This window comes from Phragmites australis, chromosome 10, assembly GCF_958298935.1.
Source record: "Phragmites australis chromosome 10, lpPhrAust1.1, whole genome shotgun sequence".
Classification (NCBI taxonomy): Eukaryota; Viridiplantae; Streptophyta; class Magnoliopsida; order Poales; family Poaceae; genus Phragmites; species Phragmites australis.
The window spans coordinates 12,857,493-12,871,829 of record NC_084930.1 but is presented as its reverse complement, the minus strand read 5'-3'; the positions used below and the strand labels follow the sequence as shown (position 1 = coordinate 12,871,829).

Sequence of the window (14,337 nt, the reverse complement as noted above, 5' to 3'; positions counted from 1 at the left end):
CCTAGAAATTTTTGGGTTGAGGCCATTAGCACCTCTTGCTATATCTCCAATCGGATTTCTTGCGCTCAATCTTGAATTTGACTTCTTATGAGTTGCGCTTTGGGAGGAAGCCGAAGGTTTCTCACTTGAGAGTTTTTGGCTGTTGGTACTTAATCCTAAAGTGTGGCAATCTTGATAAGTTCAAGTCATGCTGTTCCGATAAGATTTTCTCAGGGTATTCACTTCATGGTCATTTGTATAGGGTTTATAATCTTGAAACTAACACCATCATGTAATCCTATGATGTGGCTTTTGATGGATCCATCCAGTATGCTAGTTCTGTTTTTGAGTGTGCAAGCGACAAAGAGATTGGCAAAAGCATATTCGTAGATGGTGACCTTCTAGCTCTCGGTGATGATGAGAATGAACCACTACTTCCTTCCATCACACCTGCTCTTGAGTTGGCTCCTACTTCTTCTACACCGGCAGACGGTTCTGCAACCTCTACTTCCATTTCAGCTGCTTTCAAGCCTGCACCAGCTATGTTTGAGGGGGAGGAGGTCTCACAATGTGAGGCCCCTCGGCACATTTAAAGGTTACATCCCCCTCAATAGATGATTGGCAACCTTGGTGAGAGGGTATCAAGATCCAAATCCGCTCATCATGCTTATTTTACTAATTCTGTATTCATTGCTTCTTTTGAGCCCCATGATGTTGGAAACGCTCTTTTTGATTCAAATTGGGTCAATGCCATGCATGAAGAACTAGAAAACTTTGCCCCAAATGTTCACACCATAGACACCAAATGGGTTTTCAAAAATAAATAGGGAGAGAATGGGTATGTAGTGAGAAATAAGGCTAGACTTGTGGCTCAAGGTTTCACTCAAATAGAGGGGATAAATTTTGGAGAGACCTTTGCACCTGTAGCTAGACTAGAAGACATTAAGATCCTCATAGCATTTGCAGCATCCTAAGGTTTCAAGTTGTCAAGTTGTACTAAATGCATGTCAAAAGTGCATTACTAAATGGGTTCATAGAAGAAGAGATATATGTCAAGCAACCCCCTGCTTTTGAGCACCCTAAATACCCATATAGATTATACAAGCTTCAAAAAGCTTTGTATGGGCTTAAGGAAGCACCTAGGGCTTGGCATGATAGGCTTAAGTCTTTCTTGCTACAGCATGGATATGTGATGAGGTCGATGGATAAAACTGTGTTTACCTTTAGGCATGGCAATGATTTCCTACTTGTTCAAATATACGTAGATGATATCATTTTTTGTAGCTGTTCTCATGCACTTGTGGACAAGCTTGCAAGTACTATGACCAGGGAATTTGATATGTCGATGATGGGCGAGCTCAACCTCTTCTTTGGGCTGCAAATCAAGCAATGTAAGCAAGATATATTCCTCCACCAGATGAAATACACCAAGTATTTACTGAAGAAGTTTAACATGAGCGATACAATGCCCCTACCGACACCGATAGCTACCTCGACCGTACTTGATCCGGATGAAGATGGCGATGAGATAAACCAATGGGAGTACAGGAGCATGATTGGCTCCCTCCTGTACCTGACGGTGATAAGACCCAATATCCACTTTATCGTCTGCTTGTGTACCCGCTTCTGACCTTCACCAAGGACATCTCACCATCAAGCGTTGAAGCACATACTTAGATACCTCAAGCACACTCTTGAGTATGGTCTTTGGTTTTCTACATCTTCTCTCTCTTTCTCTCTCTCTCTCTCTTCGTGGTTTTTCGGAGAAAATTTTGCTAGTTGTAGAATTGACAGGAAGAGTACCCCTGGTACTATCATTTTTTGGTACTTCTCTTATGTGTTGGTCTTCTCGCGAATAGTCTAGTTTTGCATAGTCAACTGCTGAAGCTGAGTATGTTACTGTCACTAGCTGTTGTTCTCAGATTTTATGCATGGTTGCTACCTTGAGAGATTTTGGTTTAGACTTCAAGAGAGTGTCACTTTTGTCTGACAACCATTAGTTTAGCCAATAACCCAATCCAATACTCCAGAACCAAACACATAGATGTGAGATTGCACTTCTTGCGAGACCATAATGAGAAGGGAGATATATATTGACTTGAGATACATTGATATCCAACACTAGCTTGCCAATATATGTACCAAGCCTCTAGATGCAACAAGATTTACCTATTTGAGGGGAGAGCTTAGAGTATACCATCCCTATGGCATTGTGAGAGGGGAGTTGCAATTGTACATACTCTATCTTACTTTTGTTGCATTTGCATTGCATTGCATCTCATCTGGTAAGATAATCATAGTATTTGAGCTTTGACTTGTATTTCTTTTAGCATTTTTAGTTGCTAGACTTAATGGAGACTAAGTTGAGTAGTTATGCAGAGGATTCCTTTACACTTAGGCTCCTATTGATGCTATGACATGAATCATTCCAAGCAAGCTAGCTTTCCTAAAGATGAAACTAGGCAATTTTACGAATCATGTAGACTATGAAATGCTACATTCTTGATCGCCATGTTTGTAATTGTTTTGGCTTATTCAATGTTTGTGTTGAGGCTGGTTTGATAGATATCTTGTTCTAGGCTTCTTGGTTCAAGATAGTGGATTGTGGAATATTGCACTATGTTATGTTTTTGTCAAATGTTTAGCTCATGATAGAACCTTGGGTAGCATGTGTTCCTTATGTCGCAAAGACACTACTTGACTTGATCTAAGTGAACACTTGATAACTTGTGTAATTTGAATACTTTTGAGGAATTAAGTCTCTTGTGCTAAAATATGATCCAATATGGTTGTCTTGATGCTTCATGTGGTTTTCCAAATAATCAAGCCCATCGATGCTAAAGTCAACTTAAGGATAACATGGATCACAAAGAAATGTGTCTAAATGATCAATTTTGTTTTAATCACTTGATCTAACTAAGTCTTAGTTTCATATGTGAGTGTTTGCAAAGCCTACTATCATGAATACTTGCTTACCTAGTTTGAGATTGAAGTTTTATAGTTCTTAATACTTATATTGCCTCGACAGAAGTTGATGCTTATGTGGTGGTCATTTTTAACATGATTTGGCTACTTGAACTTAAATGCACCAACAATTCTTCAAGATTAGCTTGTAAAGCTTCATGCTCTTATGTCATTGTCTCTTTTTGAGCCTTTATGCAATTGTGAGCTCCACATTCTACTCTCCATAGCCCTTTAATATTTCTAGCTTGTGCAAATGCTTTGTGGTATACTTGTGAAAGCTCATTAGGTTTCCATATTTATGCACTTCATTGTCTTTTGTCCTTGATATTTGCATTGCCAAAGAGGAAGAAAAATATGCACTAAGACACAGAGAAGATTCTTGCATGATGACAGCAGAAAATATGAAAAATGTGCATTCATCAAGGGGGAGCTTTTGCATATTTGGCTTGTCTCTGCCTCTCTTCAAGATTTTGTGATCCTTCTTATGCCAAGTGATATTTTCTTCTCTTTCTTGAGTTTTTAGTCACTTGGATGAGCTTCTCTTGTTGGATTTCTTTAAACCAAAATATTTGTACTTTAAGGGTTGTCAATGCACTCATCAAGGGGAAGATTGAGAAACCAAGTTGAAATGTGTCTTGGTTTATATGTGATGAATGATTGACAAGGTTGTGAATTTGGTTTGATAATTGTTGGATTGGATAAACATGTATATGTACTGCAATTATGATCATGACTAACCAAAGTTGCAGAGAAAATGAAGTTGCCATTTTTGTCTCTAAGTCTAGGAAAATTGTATACGCCGGATGATCCAGTGCTGGGGATTTTGTACACGCCGGATGATATGACACCTGGCAAATACTACATGCTGGAACATTTCAATTCAGAAGGAAAAGTTGAAGTACATGCTGGATAGTCTGATGCACTACATGTAGAGAGATTGCAAATAGTTGTCTAGTGGAGATGAACTCGCACGCCGGATGGTCTAATGATGAGAAATTGTGTATGCCAAACTATTTCTTCCAGAGAGGATTCTAGACGGCAGGTCTAGGGAGTTGAACATGCCAGATAGTCCAGTGCTCAAGAGGTGTGGACGTCGGATCATCCGGTGTTCACAATTTTTTCTGGGATGTGTCTTAAGCTAAGGATTTTGATTTGGAACTAACTGGAGATGGTTTGAAGATATGTGTTTGCTTGTCTTGCGTTGTGCAGGTGATGGATGAAACTTGGTGGCTGGCGGCTGGATGATCCTGGGTCAAGTGGGGTGCTTGGTGTCGAACGATTGAGGAGACTAGGTGGAGTCAAGGGTGATCCTAGCTGTGCACATGGAGGTCAAGCAAAGCATGAAAGAAGGATGAAGATGGCATGTTGATGAAGTCAGGTGAAGGGGATACTGGTGCAAGTGACAAGGCATCCTGGAGGGATCGGGAGCAAAAGAGACTTGCCAGGGGTCAAGATTGCAAGATGGAGTACACGCGTTGACATCGGGATGTTTGCTTGGGGTCAAAGTAAGTGGCAGTGAATCCTTATTTGAGGAGCGTGCAAGGCAGTTTCACGGTTTGGCCTTAAAACCATAGAAGGATGGAGGGCACGTCGCATCATTGCGAAGCTAATTTGTGAAGGCACCATGTCCGTCCGATGGATGGAGCTAAAAATAGACCAAAATACCCTGGTGATAGGTAGGAGGTCATTGGAAGAGAGGAGTATTTTGGGAACAAGAACGCTAGTGTTAAGCTACCTCCCTAGGCCTATAAATAGAGGGATGTGGCTGTGTGGAAGATTTGACCAGCCATTGGAGCTTTGAGAGATAGGTTTTAGAGGAGAGGAAATGAGTGCTTAGCCTTTGTAATAGGTGAGAGCTTTTTGTGAGGAAAACATCTTGTAATCTGCCGAAAAGGGGTTGTCCTCCGTATGAAATGAAGAGATTGTTTCTTCTGATGCTTATGTTCATCCCTTTCTAGTCTCTTTCTATTTCCTCCCTTACTGAAGCACCCCAGGTCATCCTCAGTGCTTAAAACCTCTATTATACCAGTCACTGGATCAATCGCTAGTAAATAAGAGTCTTACAACAGGTGGAACCATAGTTATACAACAAAGGGAGTGGTAAAATAATTCCACCAAGCTCATAAAACATACAACATTAAGCAACAGTGCACAAACAGCATAGTCCATGACACCAGAGTGCACAATAGAGATAGCATGATGATCATGCCACTCTATAGGCAACTCGAGTGCGGACACAACCAAGCCTACTCATTAGCTTCACAATGTACATCAGTGAAGTTCGTATCATCCACTGAAAGCACAAGCAAGGGTGAGTACAAAAGTACGCAGCAAGTCCCAACCCTTGCCCTATGGTAGGGGACGAATACATGCATATGGTATCAACAAGGGATAAGTTGTAAGTTTAACTTTGCGGAAAAGCCAAGTTTACTCATGCAAGGGTTCATTTTCCTAAGGCGGGTATTGTGAAAACATCATAACATCATTATTATGTAAAAGGGGGGTTCGGCCATGGCGGAAGGTCGTTTTAACGTTGCCGAACACTCCGCCCGCGGCAACCCACACCATGCAGTCGAAACTATCTTCCTAAATGGCCACACCTTGCCCACTCACACACCAAGGAAACGTACACAACCCATGCTATTTGTTGTGACCAAACCGTAGTTCGTCCATGACCGTGGACACGGCTATTTGAATAGTTTTTCCTCTGCAGAGTGGTACACTTCACCCACAAGCTGGGTTCGACAACACACCATGTGCGTGGCAGTGTGACTCAATAAAGTCATTACCCATCACAACATCCTCTCACTAACAGCCCATAGGAGCTAACTAGGGATTCCTGACTTTTAACTAGGCCTCCAACCCGGTCACCAAGCCTGCACCTGCTCCATAGCCTCCCGTTGCACGTCTACCTCGGGGTGATCAGTAGACTAGCTGGCGGATTTTACAGTAAGCTCTGCCCATACAGGTAAGTTGGCTATACTGTAAAGACTAGGTAGGATGTCACATCAAATCGGTCCTTAATCGAGCTAAGGCAAACATCTCCTCACTGAACCTACCACACGTGGAGCACCCAAACTCCAAGGCATTCCCACAGGAACCCTAATTTTCCCCAGCTCTAACCCGATCTCAGTTATCATCATTATTATCCAACAAGGTTTTCCTATCCCACAACCCACGCAACACCAAAGCACCAAGTTTCATGCATTTTGCAAAACTAGTTGTGATTAAGAATGAAGTAACAATAACGATTATCACCCTAAGCATACTAGTAGCAAGGTAATCATCTTAGCATAAATAGAGTAGCCAATACAAAAGCCCTAGGGTTACCAAGATATATTTAGGATATCACAAATAGGCTGGCTAATCTACATTAGGTCATAACTAGATTGACAGTTTGAAATTATACCAGCTAGTAGTATATCGTGCAACATTTGGTGGAAAATGGCTACTACGGGTTGTGGTGATAAATCTAGTTTCAATATGATCAAAAGGGAAACTTATTAAGACTTTCCTTCATTGAAGTCCTCGAGAGGGTCCTACTCGAACTCATGCATTCTAGACTCTTCCTCTTTCTCGACAAACTCTCTGGTCTCTAAACTCGGCACACAACAAAACAAGCACCCACAAATAAATATGAATAAAGTATAAATAAATTTAAAACAAATATGAAACTGGTATGAATAGATGGAGTTTGAATTTAGATGAATATCGATGGAAGAATCATCGAAAACAGAGTTGGAACGGAGGTGGGCTTAGGAAGTTGATCAGTAAAATAAATTGGAAAAAAAGAAAAAGGGGGAATATTTCAAGAACATTCTCTAGAAAAATCGGATTTCAGGAAAAAGAGAAAATCCATTGTGCTCGATGGGTTGGCTACTGTGTATAGGCTTTGGTGGTTGGGCCAGCTTCTAGGCTGAGGTGGCCCATTCAGCCTAAGGGATGATGAAGGCGGTGGGGGACAGCGTTAGCGGCTGAGCCCACTTGCTGGATTTACATAGAGAGCAGGAAATGGCAGCGGCTTGGGCTAACGACGCCAGGTGGCGAGTTCACTAGAGTGATGTGAGGACGATGGAGTTGAGGCGTTAGTGTCGAAGACTCATCGAAAAACTCACCACTACTGGCTCTTGACCTCGGTTTGGGATGAGGAAGAGCTCGGGGTGATCGTCTTGGCATGGCAGAGGTGATGGAGGGACATGTCATCGGTGGTGGTGGCCGAAATAGGACCGATAGCACACTAGAGTTGGAGGTGGTGGCTGTTGGCATGGGAAACTCATGGAGACACTCTTTGGCTCGAGTTTGTGGACTCTGGGAGCATGTATGTGGGGCTGGGAAAGTTTATGTGCACTTGGTTTGGCCGGTGGAGGACCAATGGCGGTCGGTGATGGAAGTAGGGCACGGTGGGCCATGGTTGCATGTTGGTGGCTTGGGAGAGGGGCGGACGAGCTGGATAGAGGGGTTGGGGAGGTGAAAAGGAGCTCGGTGAAGCTCGCTGTGAGGCCCATTTGGCCGACAGTGGCTTCCAGTGGTGGATCGTTGGTGGGCACCAGTGGCGGAGGGGAACAACAACTGGGGAGGGTGGAAGAGAGGGCAAGGCTTGCCTGAGCGCGCTTGATGGAGGGCGTTGATGTGTGGAGGAGTTTGAGCTAGCTTTTAAATAGGCAGAGGGGGGCAACACCGATGCAGAGGAGGGGGCGGTGAGGTATGGTGAGGTATGGCTCAGTGCAGGCGTGTGTGAGCTCGAGCTGCCAGCGTCAACTAGCTACAGTGTCCGTGAGATGATCGGCAGATGTGTTCGAGCACAAAGGAGTGAATGCAGGAGGAAAGGCAGTGGTTGATCGTACGTTGCGCGGACTCCACGCGAACATCACCGGTGCTGTGCACAACGACAGCGCAGAGTGAGGGGAGGCAAGGAGGTGAGGGCGGCACGACTAGCTGTAGGCGATAGCAGAGACGGTAGGGCAGCGGGGTCTAGCGTGATGCTCGAGCGGGCTCGGCGCGAGCGTGCATGGTAGGAGGAAGAAGGGCGATGTGCTGGGCTAGTATGAGCGTTCGCGGGAGGAAGGGAGGAGAAAGGAGAGCAGGCTGGGGAAAAGGAGCAGGGCCAGAGGAAAAGAAGCTGGGCCGGAGGAAAAGGAAATGGGTCGGAGGAAAAGGAAGGCAGGTCAGCCCAGAGGAGAAAAGGGGGCCGGGCTGGAGGGGAAAAACGGAAAGAGAGGGAAGGATTGAGCCCAAGAAGAAAGAAAAAGTTTTTGATATTTGGAGATTTATTTGAAAAATGTTTTGAACTAAATACTCTTGAACAAATTTTTAAATTTGATTTTTGGCTAAATTGGTATGTTACACTTGCTTTGTTGTGAGTTTTTCCTTTTTGGTTGTGATTTTTGTTTCGATTGGAGGCTGAAATTTTCTCACCTTGAGAAGTTGTTCTTCTTATTCCTAGAGGGTTAATCTTCTCATATGAGGTGGTCTTGAACAATCCCAACCCTCTGAATCCATCAACTTGGAGAATCTCTTCATTCTCTTGTGTTCAGGAGTGTTTCTTCAAGTTGATAGCTTTCTTACGCTATGACTCTTGATATGGCCTTAAACAGAACCTAGAGTTCTCATCCATCGAAGAGGAGCATTTGTTGTAAAAGTCTTGCAACTTGTCTTTGTTTTTTTTTTGCTTCCGCATGTGGTTTTGAGGTATGTTAGGTTCAAGAATAGGAGAAGGCCATCAACTTCGTAAGAAATTTGTTTAGGTGCTTATTCACCCTCCTCCCCTCCAGTCACTATTTTCAGTCTTACAAACATGCTTAGAAAGATCTCAGCTGGAGGAAAAGACCACTCCTGGTGGTCTAACCGTGCCCTGCTAATCTAACCACTAGAGGCACACAATACCATTTTAGTCTATGTTAATTGGGCGATCTGACAGCCGAGCTCAAGGTCTAATTGTGAGAGGACACTAGAGCCAAAATACTCTCTGTCCGAATGGCGGTCTAACCACTCTGACCACGGTCCAACCATTAGTGTGCCACAGTCTGATCGGACCTAGCCATGGTCTGACCACCAGTGCACCGAAATTCCATTTTGATAGCTTTCTCGCTCGCGATGATCAAGGGGGCACGATGAATCTTATTTTTCCACTTACAAAAAAATCCTTTTCATTTCAAGTCAATCCCCTTATGATGTATTGCTACCAAAAGCGTCCATCTCTCACTTCGTGGTGATGTTTAACTCGTCATCCTCTCCCCTGAGTTTGCCGAATCTTAGGACGAGATTCTTTTTAGGGGGAGGGGGGAGATTTTTCACACCCCAAAAATCCCAACCTAGACATCGAGCATGCATATGCACCATGACATCATGTTTTATGGTTTTTGGCTTTTGTTTATGGGTTTAAAACTTTTTTATAATGTTATATTGTTAAACGCCTAGTATTTTCACTATATACTTATGAGTGGGAATTGTTTGAAGGTAGTTAGATAGCCCAAAACCATTTAGGTGGGAAGGGGAAAAGGATTGGTAGAAAAAGGGAAAATGAGGAAGACCTCACTGCATGTGGGCCATCCCACAATCTGATTGGGCCTCCTTATGATATGACCACCAGGGCTCAGAGTCTCCACTTAAAACCCAATCAACCACCTCTCATTTCCTTACTCTTTCATTTCTTCTCCACCCGATAGAGAGAGAGAGAGAGAGAGAGAGAGAGAGAGCAAGGAGAGCTCCCTCACCACTCCTCCACCTCAAGCTCAACGGAAGCTGAAGATTGAAGGAGTAGATCACCCGTGAGTTCCTCATGTCATCCCCGAGCTCATCTCCAAGCATCCTCCTCACAGAGCAAGCCCCAAGCTGTTCTTCCACCTCTATGCTGGTTGGAGCACCCCGGAGTCGATCCCCACATCAAAGCTTCCCCAGAGCCAACCAACCCTCTAGAAAGCTTCCCCAGACCAAGGTGAAGCTCCCCAACCCCTTCCCCTCTTTTCTCCCACTCTGCAAAGCCATAGAACCATACTCCACCTAGCCATGGATGTTGATCCATGGGGCCCAAGCTTTCGACCCCATAGATGTCCCTTGGCTAAAGTCATCACCTGAGACTTCACTAGCGACCTCGTCGAGGTGCTGTCGGCCAGGCCCAACGATCTGACTGCCACTTGGACCGGCCTGACCATTGGGTTGGACTTGGTCGGCTAGATTTTAGGTTCAGACTCCATAGTCAGGAGTCAGACCACCACATGGCCAGTCTAACCGCCATAGGTTCGGACTGATTGCTAGGTTTACTCAGTACCGAATTCCTCCCTGTCCAACCCTCATGGTCTAACCGCCACCTCCCACAGTCTAACCACCAGACACCCAGAACCCAGTGAGCTTAGTATATCCCATGTCATATTTCGATACCTTCAAGCCCAATCATTTCAACGTTTTTTTACAAATGTTTTCATGATCATGCATCATAAAAACATACTTTATGGTATTTCATCATACTTATTGAGATGCATTGTCCCTCTTTTAGTGATTGATGAACTAGAGAGTGACGGTTTTTCTTGAGGCAAAATTGCAGTTGATCTAGTTTGTGTAGCTAAGCACCAAGGCAAGCATTGATCCATATTTCTCCTATATTTTGGTGAATTGTTGGTCAATTTTTTTAGATATTGCTATGTGTCGTACATGCATGTTTAGCTAGTTGATGTCGGGAATCGAGTAGAACAGATCTTGTTGCATATGTTCCTACCTTGGTATATTGTCCATCTTCATCCCTGTAACCTGGGGATAACCATGTTAATGGCTAACTTAAAATTTATCCAAAATACTTAGCAATGCATTGGTCACCGGTAGAAGTCCATCAGTGGAATATTTTAGCGTTCACGAGCTATAGTGCTTAATTACTTTTCACGATGAAAACAATGTTGGGATGATGAGTTATGAGAATGAGACGAGATGTTGGTGGTCTTAGGGGTAGGTCGAGAGAGGGACCCTGATGCCATAGACCGCTTGCATTGTTTAAGCACCGCTCATTGGCGTTGTTGACTTAAGCACTTTTTCGTACTACCACATATCCGAATAGGGCAAATATGAGCCAATTATCATAAGTCATCATGTTCATTTGACTCATGCGCCCGTGATGTGAGAGAGAGGCCTTGCAAGAGGCACCTGAGGTTGCTCTGGAAGTAGACCTAGGTGGCCTTCACATACTTGGGCATGGGAATAAAGGTTCAGGGTGGGTACATGAATGTTTGTCACATGAATCTTGCAACTGACAGGTTGTATGGAGGGTGGTCTCATGTCATGTGGGTAAATATATACTCCCATGTAGGGTGTAAAATCAATTCAAATCGTCGCGCTCTCGGTTATAAGCAAGCTTAATGTTTATTAGACATCACCGTAGAGTTCCGTTCGGTGTTGGTCGTATGGTGGTCATCTATGGGAGAAGGTGAGATGTTTCGGTTATGTTCTATATTGAGATAACTATATTCATATGTTAGTTATGGTTATGTTCTATGTTGATATAACCATATTCGAATGTCAGTTATGGTTATGTTCTTATGGTTATGATAGGATAGCCTGAGAGTTAGGTTATGTTAGGTGCTCACATGTTTAAGTTGTAAATTAAATTGCTTTTTGTATAATTCAACTCAACTTTGTGACATATTCCTTGCTAATTCATCTAAATACATTATCCTTAGAGTCGGGAATATATATACTCATACGAGTAAGACTTACGAGTACCTTCGTACTCATCGTGTTTTTTTATTGTTTCACAAGAAATGTTTAGAATCCGGCTACTTGTGCACCCACTGAGAGCGGTGTGGTGATGAGTAATTACTATACTACTACTAACCCTGGTTAGTTGCCTTGTGGATGAATGGCTACACCAGTCTTTAGTTTCTTTAGTCGTTTTTTTGCTATGATTTATGTAAAATTATGCTAGATGATACTTATCATTTATTTAATTTATCAACATGTAATCATTTGAGCCTTTGTATAATCATGATTTTGTGATGTAAATGTTGGTAGAGATATGTATGGATAATAGTTTTTCTGAGAATTATCAAAATATGCATATCGGGACTGGATATATTCATTTCAATCATTTAGTGGTTGTGATTATTATGGTGAGATGTGGATTAGCAGGTGTTATATCGAGAGACAGATGCATGTTATCTCTTATCTTATTAAATGATCATCTAATTTGATAAACAGCACTGGCCCACCGGTCATTCTCCCTCCCAATGACAGCACGCACGGGCGACAAAGGAGCCCCAAATTAACCTCCTCCCCTAACCACGTCGGGTTCTTTGTCGCCTGAATAGACCTCCTAAATTTTAGATTTAGGAGCCCTGAATTTTATTTAACAAAACTGCTGCGTGTATCAGGTAGCATATCCTTATTTAATTACTTGGTGAGCAGAAACACAAGCCCCGCTGGCGAATGCCAATCACAGACTCTAACTCTGCATGCAAAGCATCTTATTAACCTCAACTCATGCAACGCAGGAGCCATCTAATTGCCTGAATGAAGTACGACTCGTCGTCCCTTTCCTTGGCACGGTTGTCGGTTCGATCTGATATCTTACTTGAGCAATGGTGGAATGCTCTGCTCGTTCCTGAAGTAGTCGTCAGGATCGACCTTGCCCTTGGTCATAGCAAGCCTCTTGAAGTTGCCCTTGAAGTACTTCTCGCCCCAGACCTTGCCGCTGTCGTAGGTGGAGACGTTGCCGACCACCTGGTTGACGCCGAGGTCGAGATCCCTGTAGTTCACGTACGCCTCCCTCGGGTTCTTGCTCACGTACGGCTCCATGAACGCGTACATGTCCCTGCTCCACTGCGTCGGCACCGCTGAAGCGCCCTCGCCGAACCAGTAGCTGACGTACTGGATGTTGAACAGGATGCCCTTCCGGTGCGGGAACGGCGTCGCCGCCTCGTCGGTGGCGCTGATTTTGCCGCCGTAGGGGTCCATGATCATCACCCCGGCGCCGGGCTTGACGAGCCAGGTGAAGATCTTCTCCCACCCGCTCTTGGGGATGGGCTCCCGGACATAATCCGATTTGTACTTGCCGAAGGCTTTGATGTTGGACGTCCGGTTCAGGAGGTCCTTGATGGTGCCCTTCGGTCCGAGGGGGATGTAGGGCACGGACTGGATCCAGGACATTTCTTTGCAGTGCGTGTTGTTCAAGCCCAGCTCCGGGAAGCGGCTGCTCATCAGAGGGAGGAGGTTCTTGCACGTGCCGAGGTACAGGGCCTCGAACATGGCATCCTGCCCCATCGCCATGATCCGGATCATGAGGTCGTCGGGAAAAGCCGGTGCAACCTCTTGCCATTTGGTGATGAGGTCAATGGCGCCGTCCTTTATCCCCTTGTGGACCTGGAACACGGTCACCGTGGGCGGGACCGGAACGAGCTTCACCTGCCACGCGACCACGATGCCAAAGCTCTCGCCACCACCGCCCCTGATGGCCCAGAAGTGGTCCTCACCCATGGATTTCCTATTGAGCAGCTTGCCGTTGGCGTCCACCACCTTCACGTCGATGACGTTGTCGGCGGCGGTGCCGTACTTGCGCAGCAACATGCCGAAACCGCCCCCGCTGAAGTGGCCGCCGACGCCGATGGTCGCGCAGACGCCAGCTGGGAACCCGAACTTTGGGGTCGCCCTCGCGATGGCGTAGTAGAGCTCACCGAGCTGCGCGCCGGAATCCACCCACGCCGTGCCGGCTTTGCCGTCGATGTGCACGTACCGCATCTTGGACAGGTCCACGACGGCGAACGGCTCTGGTTTCTCGGACCGGTACGACAGGCCCTCGTAGTCGTGCCCGCCGCTTCGCACGCGGATGCGCATGCCGTACCTGCGGCCGCAGGTGACGGCGGCCTGGATGTGGGCGGCGTCTGTGGGGGTGACGATGTAGAGCGGCTTCAGCGTCTTGTCCGACAAGAACTTGATGTTCCTAACGGTCGACGACCAGACGGAGGCGTACGCAGGCGAGCTCTTCGCGTACAGGAGGCGGGGAGGAATGCCCTTGGTGAGGCACGAGAGGAAGTCATCCTTGGCAGGCGGCGGGGCAGAAACGGCGAAGTGGTAAGAGGCTGACAAGGCGCAGAAGAGGAGCACCAAGGCAAAGGCCCTTGATCTCGCCATGGCTGCTTGCAGTGTTCTTGGCATGGGTCGCGACAAGGACGTACAGGACATGAGCCATATATAGAGGCTTCGAATGGGCAATTTGCTTCTCCGGCTCCTACTCGTGCGGATCGATCGATTGGTCGAGGTGTTCCCTTTGGTAACTATATCTAGAAAGGAGGCTATTGCAATTGCAATTGGTCAAAGCTACGTTTTTACAGGGTCGTGCCGCTACATCCGGATGGATTTCTTGCAGGTTGTCTGGTTGTGCTTGGGAAAACTGGTGATCGAGCATGGCATATTTGC

The 14,337-nt window shown here is 45.4% G+C and overlaps 1 protein-coding gene across 1 annotated transcript; it reads right to left on the bottom strand.

Moving 5' to 3' along the window:
* Positions 1-12,492: 12,492 nt before the first annotated feature.
* LOC133883671 (berberine bridge enzyme-like Cyn d 4) lies at positions 12,493-14,052 on the bottom strand. The gene has a single exon (XM_062323044.1). It carries the CDS (start codon positions 14,050-14,052, stop codon positions 12,493-12,495), a length of 1,560 nt encoding a protein of 519 aa, XP_062179028.1.
* Between the last annotated feature and the right edge of the window lie 285 nt (positions 14,053-14,337).

What these genes read in the sequence shown, in the direction of transcription:
- LOC133883671 (XM_062323044.1), bottom strand. Translation starts at nt 14,052, where the DNA reads ATGGCGAGATCAAGGGCCTTTGCCTTGGTGCTCCTCTTCTGCGCCTTG.